The 20,152-nt window shown below is 36.6% G+C and overlaps 1 protein-coding gene across 12 annotated transcripts in view; it reads left to right on the top strand.

Moving 5' to 3' along the window:
- Tanc2 (tetratricopeptide repeat, ankyrin repeat and coiled-coil containing 2) overlaps positions 1 to 20,152 on the top strand; it is a 463,309-nt gene that overhangs the window by 339,904 nt on the left and 103,253 nt on the right. For all 12 annotated transcript variants that reach the window (XM_063242114.1, XM_063242113.1, XM_063242108.1 and 9 more), the window contains one exon: positions 3,996 to 4,129. In XM_063242114.1, the coding sequence (XP_063098184.1) occupies positions 3,996 to 4,129 (134 nt within the window). The remainder of the gene's footprint in view (positions 1 to 3,995; positions 4,130 to 20,152) is intronic.

Here is a 20,152-nt window from a genome sequence, read left to right as displayed (position 1 = left end):
TGCCTATTTCTTCTTGTTATATGCTAGCACAATCTGTTTGCAACCTTTCTTTCTTTGTTGCTGATGTCAGTGTTATGATCCTTGGACTTTATTATGTTCTTGGAGGGCTCCTGCTTCCCAGTGGGGAGATGTTAAGTTCTCTTATCATATATGTCAGACTTCCTTCATCATATACTTAATGATCACTCGGATGTTGTTTATTTTTAAAACACTCATTCGGTACTTACTATGTGCCAGACAATTTTAAGTGCTTTACAGATATTAATTCATCCACTACTGTCATCAATTCAGTGAAGTAGTCCTTTTTGTCTTCATTTAATGGCTAAGACTCCAACACTCAGAAAGTTTAAGAAAGACTACCAGATTTTAAAGGCAATAAATTGGGCCAGGTACTTAGTTCAGCAGTGTAAGTGCCTGCTTGCCAAGGGCGAGGTGGTGAGTTTGATCCCTGGTACCAAAAAAAATTAAAGGCAATAAATTGAAACACTGAGCAATCTGGTTTCAGAAGCCATTCTCTTACCCACTTTCCTATTCTGCCTCTCCTTACTAGTGAAACTTACTCAAGTAAAGAAAATACGCCAGGCATGGTGGCACATGCCTGTAATCCCATCACTCAAGGAGGCTGAGGCAGGAGGAGGATTGCCATGAGTTTGATGCCAATCTGGACTACATAGCGAGTTCAACACCAGCCTGAACTGCATAGCAAACCCTGTCTCAAAATTTTAAAAAAGGAAATGTGTATAAAAATGCTTTTATAAAAATGTTCTTTGTGGGCCAGGGATATAACTCAGTAGTTTAGTGCCTTCTGGCAAGATCAAGGTCCTGAGTTCGATTCCCAGTGCCCCTCCCTCAAAAAATGTTCTTTTTATACATAACATACATGGATACACGTAGTACCAGTCTCCCTGATTTCTGTTAATTATAAAAGAACAAAAAAAGCTATTACTATATAGTTTTCTAGTATAGTGTAGTGTAGTATAGTGTAGCATACCATAGTGTAGTGCAATGTACATAATGTAGTATAGCATGATATAGCGTAATACTACTATACTAGTGACAGATCAGTAATTTGGCCTATCACACACATTCAGATAACAACCACTAGAAATAGTTTGTGTGAGATCGTGAAAGTTATCATGTCTAAAAACTTAAGAGTTCACTGAATATCTTCCAGTTATCTTCTTTCCTTTTGAAATTAGTATCACATAGATTGGCTCTGGTAAAATTACAGATATCTAATATTTACAAAAAGAACTAGCTTCTAAGAAGAAATCCAATTCAATCAAAATACCCTGTTTACCACAGCATGGTAAGAAAAATACAGAAAAATTCTTAGAGTCTAGGAAAATATCATGTTCAGCTCTCTTCTAGGGCAGATTGACATAGTACTCTGGAACCTTTTACCCAGTATTCGTGCCCAGCACTCACATTGACTGTACACTGTCTTGTGACCTTGAAAACTGTACTTTATTCTTTAGGTCTCAGTTTTCTTTTTAAGTATGACTAGTTGATATTTAAGACTTACTTTTAGCTTAGCTAGGTGTGGTGACACACCTGTAATCCCTGCATTAGAGGTAAAGGCAAGGAGGATTATAATTTCAAGCCCAAGTTAGACAATTGAGTGACCTAGCAAGACTCAAATTAAAAAATAAAAAGACAGAAGCATAATATAAGGATGTAGCTCAATGTAAAGGTCCTGAGTTCAATCCTTAATATAGTAGTTACAGTAATAATTATAATATAATATTATAGCTTCTGTGCCAGTTTTTTTATTCCAAGAATATCTTTGCATGGTCAAAAAGACAACTGTTTCAGTGTTTTCCTTTGAGTGCTTAAATATCTATCACACTAAACTATCCCTAGTCTAAGAGGTGAGCTGTTTGAGTGTGTCCAAAAGAAAACCAGATAGCTAATGGTCTCTGTGACTCCTTTGTATATCACTGTTCTGATAGCATAGTGATAGACTCATGGATGATTGACTCTATCCTGCCTGCTCCTCCTTGTCATTCCCTGGGTAGTTGCAGAAAAGGGAAGGCACTAGCCTGTTATCATGCTTCCTGCCTACTTTTCCAAATCTGAGTCCTCCATCATTCCCTACCCCGTCGCCTACCAAACCCCAAACCACACACATGCACACAAAACAAAAACATTTTGTGAAAATAGATTCATTGTATAATTCAGACATTACTACAGTAACTATAGGAACACTCAGAAGTAGTTATTAAGGAAGTTTGTCCAATACAAAACTATATTTTCCTACCACTAAAATGACCCAGTGTAGTTGTTTGGATTTGACATTTGTTGACAGCTGCCAAGCCCTCAAAAAGCTGCTAAGTAACTCTGCCTTTCCCTGCTCTGTGCATTGACTACCACTTACCTATTAATTGTTACTTCTCATGTTCACTAAATACCAAATAGAAAGTGAAACACTTGTACAAAAAAATAGGATATCTCTAAAAGGAATAGCTGAAAGAGTTTTTGGAAAGTAATTACTCACAAAATCAAATTCCAGACCAAAAAAAATGGGAGTCATGGAACAAAAATGGGCAGCAGAAGTAATACAGTGACTGACAAATTACTGAACTTAATTTCAACTTAAGATGTTATCCATTTCTTCAGATTTTTTTCGTGGTCTCTCCTGTACCTATCACCCTGTAGTTACTCAGAACTCAATCCAGTTGTGTGATAGACATGTAAATTCACTCTTAGTGGTAGAGAGTTAAATGAGGGCTGCCTTCCTCTATTCCTTCTTTTCAGTAGCTAATTGTCATCAGATAATCTCAAATATTTATTTTAGTTCCTGTTTTAATCAACAGTCTTATTCCTAAATGTCATCTATAATTTTAGCAGTAGATAAGAAAACATTTTCTAAACATCTCAGGAACAAACGGAATTTTTAAAATACTATGGATCCAGCCAGACATGGTGGTACATATTTAAAATTTCAGCTATTCAGAAGGCTGAGGCAAAAGGATCATAGATTCAAGGCCAGGATGGGAAACACAGAAAGACCCTGATCTTCAAAAATTAAATTTAAAAAGTCTTATGGAGCCATAAAATATAACCCATATAACTTACCCATTTAAATATTCAGTTCAGGCCATGCATGGTGGCACATACCAGTAATCCCAGCAGTCACGAGGCTGAGGCAAGAGGATTGCCATGAGTTAAAGACCAGCCTGGACTACACAGTGAGTTCAAGGCTACACATGAGCTACAAAAAATAAATAAAAGGATTCAATTCAGTATTTTTAATATATTCACAAGGATGCATAGGAATTGTCATCTAATTTTAAAACATTTATCCCACTAAAAGAAACCCATGCTTCTTATTAGGTACATCCCTATTCTTGTAGTCCACTACCTCAAGCCTTAGGAAACCTGTAATCAACTTTGTGTCTCTATGGAAGTCCCTATTCTGGGCATTTCATAAATTAGAATCATATACGATGTGTCATTGTCCTCCCTTTCCCAGTGCTGGAGCTTGAACCCAGTGCCTTCACACTGAGCTACATCATCAGTTCCCAACCTCTTTTGAGACAATGTCTAGCTATGTCACTGAGTTGTCCATGTTTTGATCCTTCTGCCTCAGATGCCCAGAGTACAGGGACTACAAGCGTGTGCTGCCACACCCAGTTATGTGATGTTTTTTAATTGACTTCTTTGTTTAGCTTATACTTTTCAGGGATCATCTTTGGTAGAGCCTGTGTCAGTATGTCATTTCTTACTTAGTACTGTGACAAACAGTAATTGATTGTATGGATATATCACAGTTTCTCTGTTCACTGGGTACTGGACATTTATCTCCAGTTTTGGCTATTTTGAGTCATGCTTCTCTGAACATTTGTACATAAGTTTTTCTGGAGACTTGTATTTTTGTTTCTCTTGAATGTGTGTCTTGTGAGTGGAATTGCTAGATCATATAACAAATGAATTTAACTAACTTTTAAAGTTTTACAGTTATCTGATACAGTCATCTCATCTTTTTAATCCAGATGTAGATGCCAACAGAGAGCTGCCACTCACACAGCCACCTTCAGCTCACTCATCCATCACCAGTGGAAGCTGCCCAGGAACCCCAGAAATGCGCAGGCGGCAGGAGGAGGCTATGCGAAGACTAGCCTCACAGGTACAGCAGAATTCCCAAGCTGGGGACATGCTAGTTCCATTTCAACATCAAGGCAAATGTGGAAAGATCTGTGGCAAAGTGACAAAAGTATGTAAAGATATACCATGAGCACATGGAGAAGAGTTTCTGGTGGTTTTGATTTTAGTTTAAACTTTACTATAATGGGATCAGAACTTTGGAGTTGACAGGACTCTTAGCAATAAAGTCCTAAGAAAGAAAGAAAAGAAAAGAAGAAACAAACAAACTCAGTCCTGATGAATAGACAAGGAAGTTGAGACTCAATTTATATAGTTTACCAAGATCATAGTGTAAGTAATAGATACTTTTGCATTTCTATTCCTAGCTCTGAACTCTTTCAGTTAATTTTTGTGTTGAAAAATCCCTTTTTTCTCAAAGTAACATGCACATAAAAAATCAAGTAACACTCGAAACTAGCAATTTACTTTCTCTACCCAGCCCATTTTCATATGCTACTATAATTTTTCTTATTCATTTACATATTATCTCTTGTTTAATTGTAAGTATACTCCATCTTCTTCCTACCATCATCACAATACAGTTATATCATGATATTTATCTGAATCCGTACTATAGCATTTTCAGTATTAATACTGTGCAATCATGGTTCACTCTTGAGCCAAAAATAACGTTTCCTTCTTGAACAATTATCTTTTACCTGGCATTTATATAAAAATGCCTCATTTTGTGGCTGGGGATTTAGTTCAGTGGCTTAATTGCCTGCCTGGCAAGTGCAAGATCATGAGTTCAATCCCTGGTACCAAAAAAAAAAACAAACCAAAAAAATAAAAATAAAAATGTCTTATTTTAAAATGTGTTTATCTATCTTCAAACATTGGCTAAAGTTATTCCATAACTCTTAATATAACTTTATGAAATGCCACTTTCCATTCTTAACAATTACGTTTTCTTTTCCCTAGACAAAATTCATCCGAGAGCCCTGAAAAAGGGCTTGATCTGGACCCAGGACACTCCTGAGAGATAGCACTTACTTTTTCTCCTAAAATTCCTGTCATTTTCTTCTGAATGTGATCCCATGTCATCTTTCTTGATTTTATTCCTTATTTTGCTGAAGCACATCCTCCAGTATCTTCTGAAAAGAAGTTATAGGACATACAAGTTTTTTGAGATTTAACATTTCAAGACATACCTTTATTCTGTGTTTATACTTTATTTGACTGACAATATCATTCCAGGTTCAAAATCATTTGCTTCAGAATAGTTCTTTTTATAGCATTACTCTTTTGTCTTATGCTTCTAATATCTTTATTAATATCTGGTACATTTCTGATTCTCCACATGTCTATAAGATATTTTGAAGCAGAATTTTCTTCTCTAGAACTTTTAGGACCTCATTTTTATCACACTGCTTTTGGATATTTTTTTCCATTTACTACAATTGGTATATAAAAGATCCTAGAGATACTGTTTAATATTAGGAAAATGCTTTTGTATTCTCTGTTCTCTCCTTGTATAACTCCTAGTAATAAAAAATTAGAATTCAAAAAATATTTTAATTTTCTTTTGTGTCCCATACTCTAGTTTCTAGAGTTTTTAAAGAATTTTTATTTTGTCTATCATAATTTTAATTTTCAGTAGCTTTTTTTCTGCAATTGTCCTCTTATTTAACACCCTGTTCTTGTTTTATGCATGTAATAATTCTCTTTTTCCTTAATGACTAGGCACTGAAAAACCAATTAGGAGTTTTTGTGTGTTAAGAGCATTAAGATGATCCTTTTATTGGAAATATCCCAAGTTAGTATCCATTAGCTCTTTTCCTTTCCTATTTATATTCTCTAGCAAAGAATCCTCCAGTCTCTTGCCTGGAGAGTATATATGCTGAGTGCCAGTGTTCTGGAGCTGAGCAGAGACAGCTAGGGTTTAACCATTCAGTATACAGACTTTTACTGAGGCTCTTTGTTCCGTGTTTTCAATCCTATATCTGATCCTTGACTTGCTTTGTCCCTTTGATGTCCCTAAGCCCAGATTCTCTTTAGTTTAGTTTCTTTAGTGAATAAAATGTTCTGTCCTGTAAGTTTTGGGAAGACAATCAGCTAGCCAGACAGTGTAAGGATGAAGATGTGGGGATCTAACTTCTTATATAAATATTACAGAAATTCTGTTTTCAGCTCCTTATACATGCTACTTTCCTGAAATTTTGCAGATGATCGTAGTATTGGTCCAGTCTTCTTCATAGAAGGTCAATCTAGCTAAGACTGTAGCTGCTGTTTCCCCAAACTACATTATTATCCACGCTGTTTGGTAACGCATTAGTCATTAAATGAACTTCTGAAAATAGTCTAAATTTCCCTCATATTCATTGCTAACTTGTTGTAACTTTGAGTTAGCTGAACATGGTGGTGTATACCTGTAATTCCAACACTCAGGAGGCAAAAGAATCTCTTGAATTGGAGGCCAGCCTGAGTGGGTGCATAGTGAGTTCAAAGTAAGCCTAAACTATGTAACAAGACTCCATCAAAAAAAAAAAAAAAAAAGCCAATGGGAAAAATAAAAGATATTTCTGCTTTTAACAAATATTGCTTGTGGAAATGGTCGTCACTCTCTTATTTTAAAACAGAATAAGTATCATAGCAAAACATGAATGCTGTAATGCTTCTACCATCACAGTTATTCACTTAAAATATGTTTTGGGGATACTAGTAATTCAAATTGTGCTGCTGTGAACATGGGTACACATACATCACTGTGATCTGACCTTTTTAGTTTTTCTGGCAAAATACCCAGGAGGGGGAATAGCTGGATTGAATGCAACTTCCAATCCTAGTCTTCTGAGAATTCTCCATACTAATTTCCATAGTCATTGCACCAGTCTACACTCCCACCAACAGTGGGGCAGTGTTCCTTTTTCCCCGCAGTCTCACCAACATTTGTTATCAGTTGATTTCTTGTTGGCAGCTATTCTTTCCAAACTGAGATGAAATCTCAGTGCTGTTTTAATTTGCTTTCTTGAATGACCAGTGATGGTGAACATTTCTTCATATATTTATTTGCCATTTATATATCTTTATCTGAGAACTGTGTTCATCTCAGATGCCCATTTTTGGAGAGAGTCTTTGAATTTGGGGAGCTTGATGTTTTTCAATTCTTTATATATTCTGGATATAAGTCCTTTGTCTGAGGGGTTGCTGGCTAAAATTCTTTCCTATTCTGTGGGTTTTCTTTTCACTGTTGGTGATTTCTTTTGAAGTGTAGAAACTTTTCAATAATATGAGATCCCAGTTGTTGATTCTTTAAAGTGTTTCCCATGCAGTTTGCGTTTTGTTCATGAATTCTCTGCCTACCCCATGTCTCCAAGACTTTTACCTACCTTGTCTTCCAATAGATTTAGTGTTTCTGTTTTAATACTTAGATCTTTCTTCTTTCAAACTGGGAAACTCAGCTAGCAGCTGGGGTGAGTCCTATGCACCATCTGGAGCCCCGGAAGACTTTAAGATCATTGCTCCCAGTGCTCAAGGACCTGCCCAGCTCCCAGTCACACTAGACTAGCCTTGGGAGGTTTTGCAGACCGACTACATTATGCCCAGCGACCTTCTTCAATCAGGGGACTTGAGAGCAGGTGAAATGAGTTCCAGGCATTGTTCTTTGCTAGGGAGAGCTTTAGCCCATCATCCACATTGGTTAGGTGCCTGCCCAGCTACCTGGGAGGGCCTGAGGGCCTGACTGGACCATGCTCAGCAACCTCCATTCAGTCCCAGGAGCCCAGGGCATAGGAGATGATTTCCAACACACCCATGGGAAGCCTTGGAACAACGCTTGAAACACAGAAATATAGGAAAATGACAAAACTAAGACCAAAAGCAATCTCAAACCTCCAGCCCATCCCAAGAAAGCCTAGGAGCCATGTACATAAAAGAAAATATTTGGGGCTAGGGATTTAGCTCAGCAGCATAAGCACCTGCCTTGCAAGCAGGCAGTCGTGAGTTCAATCCCCAGTACCGATAAAAATGAAAAAGACAAAAAAAAAAAAGAAAAAGAAAATATTTGCCATACACCTGAAATAACTGTAATAATAGCAACTGAAATAAAGAAGCAACTCCAGGAAGCTTTAAAGGAATTCAAACTAGAAATAATATCCCAGGTAAAAGAAGAAATGATAAAAGTAATGAAAGAGATGCTGAACATATCTAAAGAAGCCACAGTTAAAAAAATTAGAGGAACAAAACAAAAAGATAGAATCGCTGGATTGACAATTCAAGAAACAAACAGAATACATGAAGCAGATTCAAAGAGATATACGGGAAATAAAAATTCCATCGAAAGTTGTCAAAACCAACTCAACGAAAGTGAAGATAGAATTTCAGACTTCGAAGACAAGATTGCAGCTAGGGAACAGGAAAGGAAAGATCTTTTAAAAATAGGAATCAGGAAATAACAATTCAACAGCTGCAAGATGATGCAAAGAAAAACAACATAAGATTGATATGGATAAATGAAAAAGAAGGGAACAACACAAATGATATCAAGAGGCTATTTACCGAAGTAATAGCTGAAAATTTCCCAAACATGAGAATTAATATTTAGGTTTTTGATCCATTTAGACTTTAGTTTTGTGCATGGTGATAGACATGGATCTGGTTTCAGTCTTCAGCATGTGGAGAACCAGTTTTTCCAACACCATTTATTAAAGAGGATCCCCTTTGTCAAATATCAGGTAGCTGAGTGTTTTTGTAGTTGTGCTTGCATCTTCTAATCTGTTCCATTGATCCTCAGGTCTATTTCTTTGCCAATACCATGCTGATTTTATCACTATGCCTTTGTTGTATAGTTTCAAGTCAGGAATTGAGATGCTTCCTGCCTTGCCTTTGTTGCCCAGAATTGCCTTTGCTATTCTAGGTTTTGTCTGTTTCCAAATAAATTTTAGGAGTGTTTTCTCTAGATCTGTGAGGTATGTTAATGGTGTTTTGATTGGGATTGTGTTAAATCTGTGTAACAGTTTTGGGAGTATGGCCATTTTCACAACATTGGTTCTTCGTAGCCAAAAGCAAGGAATATTCTTCTGTTTTCTAATATACTCTTTTATCTTTTTTAGTGTAGCATAATTTTCAGCATATAGGTCTATTACATTCTTAAGTTGATTCCTAAGTATTATATTTTTTTACATACTATTGTGAAGTGCGATATTTTCATAATTTCTCTTTCATGGAGTTTTTTGTTTGTATACAGGAGTTCTATTGATTTTTGAGCACTGACTTTGTATCCAGCTACACTGCTGAATTTATTATCTCTAGCAGTCTTTTAATGGAGTTTTTTGGGTCTTCTGTATAGAGAATCATGTCTTCAAATAGTAATAATTTAACTTCTTTCTTTCCTATCTTTATTCCTTTTATCTCTCTTGTCTGATTGCTCTGGCTAGTGTTTCCAGAGCTATATTGAATAGGAGTGGTGATAGTGGACATCCTTATCTTGTTCCTGATTTTAAAGTGAAAGCTTTCAGTTTTTGTCCATTTAGTATAATGTTGGCTGTGGGTTTGTCACAGATGGCCTTTATAAGTTTGAGGTAGACACTGTGTATTCTGAGTTTCTGAAGGGTTTTTATCATGCCCAGGTGTTGGACTTCTTGAAAGCTTTTTCTGCATCTATTGAGATGACCATGAGGATTTTTGTTTTTGGCACTGTTGATGTGGTGTGTTACATTTATTGATTTGCGTATGTTAAACCATCCCTGCATTCCTGGAATGAATCCCACTTGGTCATGATATATAATATTCTTGATGATTTGCTGCATTTTATTTGCCAGTCTTTTATTGAGAATCTGCGTCAGTGTTCATTAGTGAGATTGGCCTACAGTTCTTCTTTTTGGTTGGGTCTTCCTCTAGTTTTGGTATGAGAGTAATACTTGCCTCCAGGAATGACTTAGGGAAGATTGCTTCCTTTTCAATTTCATTGAAGAGTTTAAGGAATATTGGCATCAAATCTTCTCTAACCTTCTTGTAGAATTCAGCTGTGTATCCATTAGGACCTGGGCTTTTCTTTGTTGGTAAGTTTTTAATTACATTTTCAATTTCAGTAGCTGATACTGAGTTATTCAAAATTGCTGTATCTTCTTGGTTGAACTTTGGTAGTTCCTGTGTTTCTAGAAATCTGTCCATTTCCTCTGGTTTTCCACTCTATGTAAGTAGAGATTTTCAAAGTAGGTATTCATGATCTTTTGTATTTCCATGGGATCTGTAGTAATTTCCCTCTTTTCAGTCCTTATTGTGTGAATTTGGGTTTTTTTTTTCTTTCTTTTTCTTGATAAGGTTAGCTAGAGGTATGTCAGTTTTGTTTATTTGCTCAAAAAACCAGCTTTTTCATTCTCTAATTCTTTGTATCCTTTTCTTAGTTTCAATTGCATTGATTTCTGCTCTAATCTTTACAATTTCCTCTCTTCTATGAGCTTTGGATTTAACTTGCTTTTTCTAGAAGCTTAAGATGAAGCATTAGGTTCTTTATTTGTGCTCATTCTTTTTTCTTGGTATGACAATTTATTGCTATATATTTCCCTCTTAAGACCACTTCCATTGCATCCCACAAATTACAGTATGTTGTTTCCGCATTTTCATTGAATTGTAGGTATTGCTTTATTTCTTTTTAAATTACATCTGTAGCCCACCGGTTGTTTGGAAGGTTGTTACTTAATTTCCATGTGTTTATGCAGGTTTTGCAATTTATTTTGCATTTCCAATTTCAGTGCACTATGGTCAGATATTATACATGGGATAATTTCAGTACCTTTGCAGTTAGTTAAGAATGTTTTAGGGATAATATATAGTCTGTTTTGGAGAATGTCCCATGCGCATCTGAGAAGAATGTGTATTCTGAGGTGGGTAGAACACTCTGTAAACATCTACTAAGTTCAGTTGCTCACAGGTATGATTCAGTTCTATTACTTCTTTACTGACTTTTTGTCTAGTTGATCTGACTCTTTGTGACAAGGGGGTATTAAGGTCGCCTGTTAAAACTGTGTTCTTGTGTATTTGGTTTTTCATGTCATTAGTATTTCTTATATAGGTGGGTACTCCTGTATTTGGTGCATATATATTTATAATTGTTAGTTCTTCCTCTTGAATTTTTCCACTAACTAGTATGTAGTGACCTTCTTTATCTCTTTTAGTGACTTTAGGTTTAAAGTTCACATTGTCTACAAATAGAATAGTTACCCTTGCTTTTTTCTGGGTTCCTGTCGTATGGAATACTGTTTTCTGTCTTTTGACTTTTAATCTATGAATTTACTTTTGGGTCAGATATGTTTCTTGTATACGGCACATTGTAGGATCATGTTTCTTGATCCATTCTGTCAACCTATTTCTTTTGATAGGTGAATTGAGGTCATTTACATTTATGGATATCACTGATATGTACTGACTCGACTTTGCCATGCTATCTTCCAGTTGTTTGTTTTCTGCTTTACCTCTGTTTAATTGCTTGTCCTATCTGGTGGTTTCCTTCTGTTGCTGTTCTGGAGATTGTGGTCATTTTTATCTCTATCTAGTACGTCTTTCAATACTCTTTTTAGGTTTGGTGGACATGAATTTTTTCAGTTATTCTTTGTCATGGAAGTATCTTGTTTCTCCATTAAATTTGAATGAAAGTTTTTCTGGATACATCGGTCTGGTTTGAAAGTTGTTTTCTTTGAGGGCTTGAAATCTCACTCCAAGCTCATCTTGACTTGAGGGTTTGTGCTGAAAAATCTGTTGTGATTCTATGTACTTTCCTTGATAGGTGAATTGTGTCTTTTCTCTAATAGCTTTTAGTATTCTGTTTTTATGCTGTATTTCTAAGATCTTAATTATTATATGTCTGGGTGTAGAATTGTGTTGATTATGAGTGTTTGGCATTCTATATGCCTCACTTCTCTGCATATCAGTTTTACCCCATGTTTGGGAAATTTTCTGCTATTATTTCTGTGCATAGTTTAGTTATGTCATTTGCATTGTCTCTTGCATCTTCACTGATGCCTATTAATCTTATATTGTTGCTCTTGGCATCATGTTGAAGCTGCTGGATTGTCATTTCATGCTGCTTTGTTAGTTTCTATTCTTTCATGATTGCTCGCTAATTGAGATCCTGTCCTCAAGGTCTGAAATCCTATCCTCAGCTTCATTTAAACAGTTTTTTTTTTTAATTTTATTTAAGGAAAAAAAGAAAAAAAAACAGGAAAAGGGTACAAGTTATACAGAATTTCAGAAAAAATAAACAGTAGGAAATCACTAGTTAATAGATTACATATTGTCATCTTAGAAATAGTTATTCAAGTTAAAAAATTAAAGCATATAAAGTAGACATTCAAACAGTGAAACTGCAAACAGTTCTGTTCAGTGATCCAACTAAACTCAGTAGTATGGTTATCTATCTTATACACTTAAATATACATGCAGTTATATCCTTTAGAGCACTTTCTTTTCCTCTCTTTTTTATAATGACAATTACACATTTTGGGGTTTATTACTCCCACAGTTCTTACTACTTTTTTGGAAGAGAATAAAACCGAATGTGACATAACAAAACAGTCAGTCAAATCAAAAGGATGGACATAATACCTAATGTAAAAACAGAATACAAGGTGATCAACAATGGTTACCATAATGCCTCTTGCTATCTTAAAAAAAATTGCCTATATCATCATTTATAATAAAATTGAACAAAACAGTAAAGAACAAAACCAATAAAACCAAAACATTGGAGACATTGCAGGACTTGAAGAGAAGATAATAGTCAAATCAGAATGGGCATCATAGTGAATCTTAATTATCTTCAGAGTTGTTACCTATACTCTCAAACTTGGTACTATCAAGCAAAACAGAATAGAGAAAAATCAGTCAAAACAAGATAGTGAGAGCAATACAGGGTTTCAAATCAAGTTAATAGGAAATCAAAGTGGGTTACTATAATATATCCTGCTATTTTTAATATTTTTCCTTAATTAAAAAGATAAAAATAAAAAAGTAAATAATGAGAAAAGGAGATTGACATAGAAGAGGACATAACAACAAAACAGCACAGGTCAAAACATAACCATTTAAGCAAAATACTGTTTCACCACAAGATATCCCGACATAAAAGTAGTTACCATAGTGTCTTTCCTTGAAATCTTTGAGTATAACTTTGTATACTCAAAGTTATAGCACCAAACATATCAAGACAATGTAAAACCATTCAAGAGAATGACAGTATTACAGAGTATTTAGAACCAACTAACAGAAAATAAACAATGGTTTCTGTATAATCTCCTTGTCTATAAAAGTTTTTGTTTATATTATCACATATAATGAAATCCAATAAGATACAACATGTTAAGACTGATGGAGACAGAAGAACAAAAGCTTGATGGGACTTCAAAATAAGATAATATTAAATCAGCACTAGCTATTATGATGTATTGTTTTCTCCAAAATAGCTGTTCCTACCATCCAACCTTCTCTGCCTCATTTCTGTTGAGCTCTTTCTGTCATTTTGTGTCATTTTCTGTCAGTTTGTCTTCTTCATTTCACTTTCCGCTCCATTTATTGTGGTCTCTCTGCCACTGTTTCTGGAATCTTGGTATTTTTCTTTTTTAGAATGTCCTGCAGTATTCTCTGTAGAGTTGAACTGGTGGTTGCAATTCTTGTTTCTCCATTAATTTCTAGGGACAGTTGTGCGAGATACATCAATCTTGGCTGGAGGTTATTATCTTTCAAAGCTTGAATTATTTCCTCCCATGCTCTTCGTGATTTGATGGTTTGTGCCAAGAAGTCTGCTGTAATTCTGATGGGTGTTCCCTTGTAAGTGATCTGTTGCTTGTCTCTGATGGCTTTTAATATTCTGTTCTTATATTGGATTTCTGGAATTTTGATTATTATATGCCTGGATGTAGTTCTGTTTGAGTTGTAGTTGGCTGGGGTCCCGTATGCCTCATACATCTGAGTATCTTTACCTTTTGCTAAATTGCTAAATTCTCCTGGATTATTTCTGTGAATAGCCTTTGTAGTTCATTTGTTTGTGTCCTTACTTCTTCCTTTATGTTCTTAATTCTTAAGTTATAGATCCTTTTATCATCTTCTAGTCTTTGTATTATTGCTGTTTGTTTCCTTATTATTTTTAAGAAGTTTTTCATTTCATGCTCCCACATTACAAATCTGTCCTCTAGTTTAGATAATCTATCCTTAGTTTCTTTCAAGCAGTTATGCCAGCTTTCAATAGAGTTTTTAGTTTCCTGGTAATTTCTTTGAAGCTGCTTCACGTATCCTATGTTTTCTCTATTTTCGCCATCAAACAATTCTCCCCTTTTTTTCTGTTCTTCCATTCCACCCTCTGTTTTTTCTTGGGCAGTGCTTAGCATTTCTCTAACTGTTCTACTTATATCTTGCTTTACTTCATTAAATACTTCACTTTTGAACTCATCTATGTGGCTCCTCAGATAGTGCTTTATGTCTATTGGTGCCATGTCTGATATTCCATGTTTTTTTGTCCTCATTCTCCTTTGCATTTACCTTTCCTGGATCAGTGTTCTCAGGATTGGGGGCCAAGGACCCTTTCTTGTTGCCTCCTCTTCTCATATTTCTTGTTCCTTCCGTACAGGTATATATAGGAGGCCCAGTTTCTTTCTTTGTGGGTTACAGTTTGTTTCAATCTGCCAGCTAAGTGTTCCCGCCCACTGCATTGTACTAGGGAGACACAGACCAGGGTTAGTGTATGTTGGGCCCACCCCTCCAAGTCAACCTATTGAAGGCTTCACTGCTAGGGTGAACCACCAGGCTCTGGGACCTGGTTTGGGCTAGCCTACTGGGTCTTAGTCCGTGGCGTCACCCAGGTGAGGTGCTCCCCACCAATCCCGCTGTAGAGGGGAATATGCAACTAAAGTCACTGCAGCATCCTATTCCGGCTTGTCTTCATGGTCCCAGAATGTCCTCTGTTGGAGCTTCCTAGTCTTTGGAAGGGTCCCCGTTCCTCTCACTCACCGCAGGTCAATGCAGGTCTCCCCGCCAGTCCCGCTCTCAACTCCCTTTGCCGATTCCTGCTCTCAGAGCTTTTGTGCCTCTATCCCTGCTGTGCCGATCCATTTAAACAGTTTTGCCAGCTTTCAATAGAATTTTTTGTTTCTTGGATGTCTTTCTGAGTTTGTTTCATGAATTCTGCTTGTCTATATTGTTCATTCAAGGTTTCCATCAGTTTCCCATGTTCCTATACTTTTTTCTCTGTTTCTTCTTTAACTGCACTAGGCAATTCCTTTAATAAGGTTGTTTGTGTCTTTACATAGGAGAGTACTTCTAATTTGATTTCGTCTATAGGCCTGATGGAGTTGTTTTTTATTTCACTCACTATCTTTTCAGAGATTTCAGGTGTGTTTCTTTTGAAGTCCTCTATTTCAATGTCTCCTGTATTTGTTTCTGCTGGGCTAGATATTTGAGATTGCATTTTGCTTTTTTGTTTTGCCATTTTCCCCTTTTGAGTTAATATTTGGTCCTTCAATCCCACTAGTGTCAACTGTTGATAGTGTGTATCTTGGGGTCCTACTGTAAGGTTGATGTTTGTCCAGTTGCTGGGTCCCACAATGGAGAGATGGGCCAGTCACCTGACTTCCCCCTGCGGGGCCTGTTGGGTGAGTCCTATATTCTTCCTGGGCTGACAAGCTTAGTAGTATTGATGTAGGTCAACTTTTAGTTCCTGCTGTTATTATATTTTCAGGTTATTCCAGGTCACCAAATCTCCCTGTCTATAGTGTTTGTGTCAGCTGAGGCCCCACTGTGTGCCTGTGTGTGTCATAAGCCCTTTTGATTTTCTCCAATTTAGGGAAGTCCTTATTGGCACATTCCTCATCCTGCCTAATGTTCTCTGTGCATAAGAAGGAGTCACCCACACTCTTGTCAGACTTACCAAGGTCTTAAGGTTAGCTGGAGGGAGCTTTACTACTGGCCCTTTGTACCCACTGTACACCTATTTTAAGGGCATACTTACCACACTGACTGGAGCCTGCTGAGATCTTCTATTTGGGTAAGGCAGTTACTGAATCTCCCTTCAAGCTAGCACAGTTAATTCATTGTAGTCCAAGGTTCTGGAACAAAGGGTGGGAACTGAAGATCAAGAGCAGTATTAGATCCAGGAGATAGGGAGTGTCCCCGACAGGCCAGCAGATGTCCTCAGTTGGAGCATCCACAGGGCACATAGAAAGCATGGAGCAGCAGTGTAGGTAGTCCTGGGCCAGTGGCTTCAGTCTGGGTGTCTGCAGTGTGTGTAGGAATATGGTGCAGCGGTATATGTGGTCCTGGGCTGAGGGGCAGGTCTGTGGTATCAGTCCAGGCGTCCATAGGGTGCTATCTTGGTTTGAAATCCTATATCGCTTTCAGGGTTTTGTTCTGAGTGGGTTCATTGTGTTTCATCCTGTTTGGTCCTATTCTACTCAGTGAAGTTGTAACTTCAACTGGTTGTTGAAGTTGTAGGACAAATGTCAGGAGAAGCACCGAACATAGTGATTGGAGCCTGCGGAGGTCTTCTTTTTGGGTGAGAAGAGGTCACTGTGTCTCCCTCAACACAGCATGGTTAATCCACTGCAGTTTAAGGTTCTGAGCAGAGGAGTGTGAGCTGAAGATCAAGTACTTAGTTTAGAAGATGGAGAAGGTCGCCAAGGACAGTGGCCGTTGGGCAAGGCATTCCTCCATGCCAGCAGGAGTCCTGCAGGAAGTGTGCGTGGCGTGGCAGTGCAGGCCAAGGTCCCAGTGTGTCACGTGTTCTTCAGGGCCAGCAGGAGTTGCACAGGAAGCCAACATATACTTTTTAAATGAGATCAGTATTTCAATGCAGTAGCTCAATATGCAGAACTTTTTAGGACCTCTTGACATTGCTTTTTGTGTCAGTTCTGGTATACCAGTAATTACCTTTGGTATTTCATAGTATTCTTGCTGCTTCCTGCCTGCTAATTAATAGAGTACACTGAACAGTTTTTGATGTAACTTTAAAACCATTTTTTGTTGTTGCTAAAGAAACACTTTACATTTGAAGTATAAGAGATTTTATTAGGTCAGCATCACTCAAGTGTGTATCCAGTTAACATTGGCTATTTCTTTGTTTTTTGCTTTTGCTTTTGTGCTTGCTTTTGCGCTTGCTTTTGTGCTTTCTTTCTTTTTTTTGGTTTGGTTTTTGAGACGGCATCTCACTATGTAGTTGAGGCTTGCCTTGAATTCAAGGCAGTCCCCTTGCCTCAGCTTCCCAAATTGCTGGGAATATAGGGCTGCATGACCACACTCAGCTTTTGTGTATTTTTAAAGTATGATTGAGCATAAAAAGATGCAGAAATGTCATTCAGGACCCTTTCTATATATGTGAATTTAATTACAATAATAGGTTTTTAGATATGTTATCACCATGTCTTCATGCAAAATTCATAGGACCAGGAACTCATGGCTTCTATTTACTGAAGACTTAATAAATATTGGATATCAGTATTGTATTTTTGTTACCTCGTCTCTTCATTCTTGCCTTAATCCTAGGAGATAGCCATTATTATCCCCATTCAGGTAAAGAAACTATAATTTCAACGATCCCCCCCCCAAAGGTCATACAGGGATAAATGGCAGAGCTAGGATTCAGAGTAAGTATTTACCTCCATAAGATGATTACTATTATTATTCTCATTCTGCAAATGAGGAATCAGAGTCTGAGAATAAATAACTTGCCTGAGAAATTATACTAGTGTATAGCATAGTCAAGATGTAAAACAAGACAGACAGGCTCCAGAGCCTGTGCTTCACATGGTATTGCTTCTCTGGTATGACGGGAAGGATTTTTGTTTAGTGCTTTTTTAGGAAAATCTATTAACCATTAGTGAGGCCTCAAAGCAAGAAAATTTTACTGTCCTAAAATCCTTCAAATAAAGGATTCAACTAGAAACTGCTGTCACATTAGGCAAATTGTCACTGACTCGGTCCTTTGAGTAAGAAGCTATAAAATAAGCTAGAGAAACTAGAATTCTAAACTGTTCTCTAATTTAAAGAAATGTCGTAGAAATAGTTCAAGGGGTTTTCTTCAAAAAATTTTAAGAAAAAGTGAAATGTCATTCTTGCCAAGAAACTAATACTATACCATCTCAGGGATATGTCAAATCGTCATGGTTCTTGAGATTGTAGCTGCTACAGTTAAAACTTTCTGCCAGAGAAATAATCGTTTCAACAATCCTCTAATGTTGAGCATGTTAAAATAATATGTTGATAGAAGCTAGACACCTGTGCATACACCTTGGGGAGGAGGGAGACAATATAAAACAACAGTAAAGCATAATTTAATGTATGTTACTATGGCTGATTTTGAAATTTACATTTAGGAAATATGAGTTCAAGGCTAACTTGAACTACATAGTGAGCCCCAGTCTTAAAAAAATAAAATAAAACAGCAAGTAGCTTCTTGTTACCCTTGAATGAAATCAAAACTCCCCTCTTAAAATATCACACAAGAGACTTGGAGTTTACCTCAAGGGTAGAGGGACTTGATCTTCTTTTTGGGGTACTGTTAAACCAAGCGTCAGGATCACATTCTCTCTCTTGGGTAGTTTGTGCCTAGAGTGTTGCCAAGCATACATGAGGGTTTCCAGTACTGGAAAAACAAAATAGTAAATGCAATATCACATGAATGATGAAGAAAAGGCCTTTAATTTTTGTAGGTCTAGTCCCAGGCTAAATATTATAAACTAGCCAATTCTTTACATGTGAGATTAAGAAAATGTCAAGTGTCATGCCATATAATGTGGTATGTTGAAAGTGTTGTTGCCTCTGACCACCACCCATACTATTTTATCAACTTCCAATTTTGATAACTGAAAATGTCTCCAGATGTTTCTAAGTATTCCTGAGGGAACAAAACCATCACACCACCATTAGCAGTTGAAAATCCACCATTCCCCACTCACAGTAGCCACACTAACACTGATTTTAGTCCTTTCAGATTGTGAATCTGTGTCTTGCCTTAGGACATGTGCATATATTCTTTTCATGTTTTCTCTACCTGAAACAATGCTATCCCCAGATTCATTCCTGTTCCTTCATATCTCAGTTTAAATATTGGTTCTTTTTTGGTTTTTTAAAACAGGGTCTCACTATTTAGTTCAGGCTGGCCTTGACCTCACTGTAGCACAGACTGGCCTTGAACTTGGAATGATCCTCCTATCTTAGCCTCCCAAGTGCTAAGATTACAGGCATGTGCCACATCTAGATAATATTGCTTCTTCTAAGAAGCTTTCTCTGGCTCTCCTCAGTTATCTTAAGGTCTCTAGCTTTGTATCATTCCAGCACCCTATATTTCCTCTTTCATAGTATTTATCTCATTATTATTTTTATTTGTTTAATTGCCTGTCTTTCCTGCTTATCTCTGAAGGGCAAAAAAGGATTATATTGCTAGAACCTTAGCACAAAGCCTTGCATACAATGAAAGTTCTTTCAGTATTTGAGAATGAATATAAGTATCACTTTTCTGTTATGAAATTTTCAAGCATTTAATTAAGTGCTCATTTATAATAATGGTTCTCAGCCAGTTTATTACACAAATCAGACTAAAATTCATGTCTTCTGGAAATAAATCTTGATAAGCTAGAATTTTGCCAGACTGTTCTCTGAGACAGAGTTTATAAACAATGAATTAAATGTACCTAAGCCTGTTTCTTCTGTACCAGTTCTAATTTTATAGGAATCTAGATGAAGTAAATTATCCACATTCTTTTGTACATAATATTATTTGTACTTAATATTATTGGTCCTAACCTCCTTTGGCTCAAGGTATCAGTAATATATAATTGAATAATAACAAATCTATGAGATGTAGCTATTTAGACCTAGAATTATGACAGAATTAAACATTACCCTGAAATACTGCTGTAGCTATTTAAATAACAAAGCTCTAACCACTTAGTGTTGAAGCATACTATAAAGTGCCTGTAGTCATAACATTGTGGTACTGATATATGAATGAAGGACTGGATGGTGGAATAAAATGGAAAATTCAGAATTAGACCCAAATATGTGTGAATACTTAGTGTATGATGAC

The sequence above is a fragment of the Cavia porcellus genome, unplaced genomic scaffold (genome assembly GCF_034190915.1).
Source record: "Cavia porcellus strain 051 isolate PalLab524CR breed Dunkin Hartley unplaced genomic scaffold, mCavPor4.1 scaffold_32, whole genome shotgun sequence".
NCBI classification, from domain to species: domain Eukaryota; kingdom Metazoa; phylum Chordata; class Mammalia; order Rodentia; family Caviidae; genus Cavia; species Cavia porcellus.
This window is presented reverse-complemented; position numbering and strand designations above follow the sequence as displayed.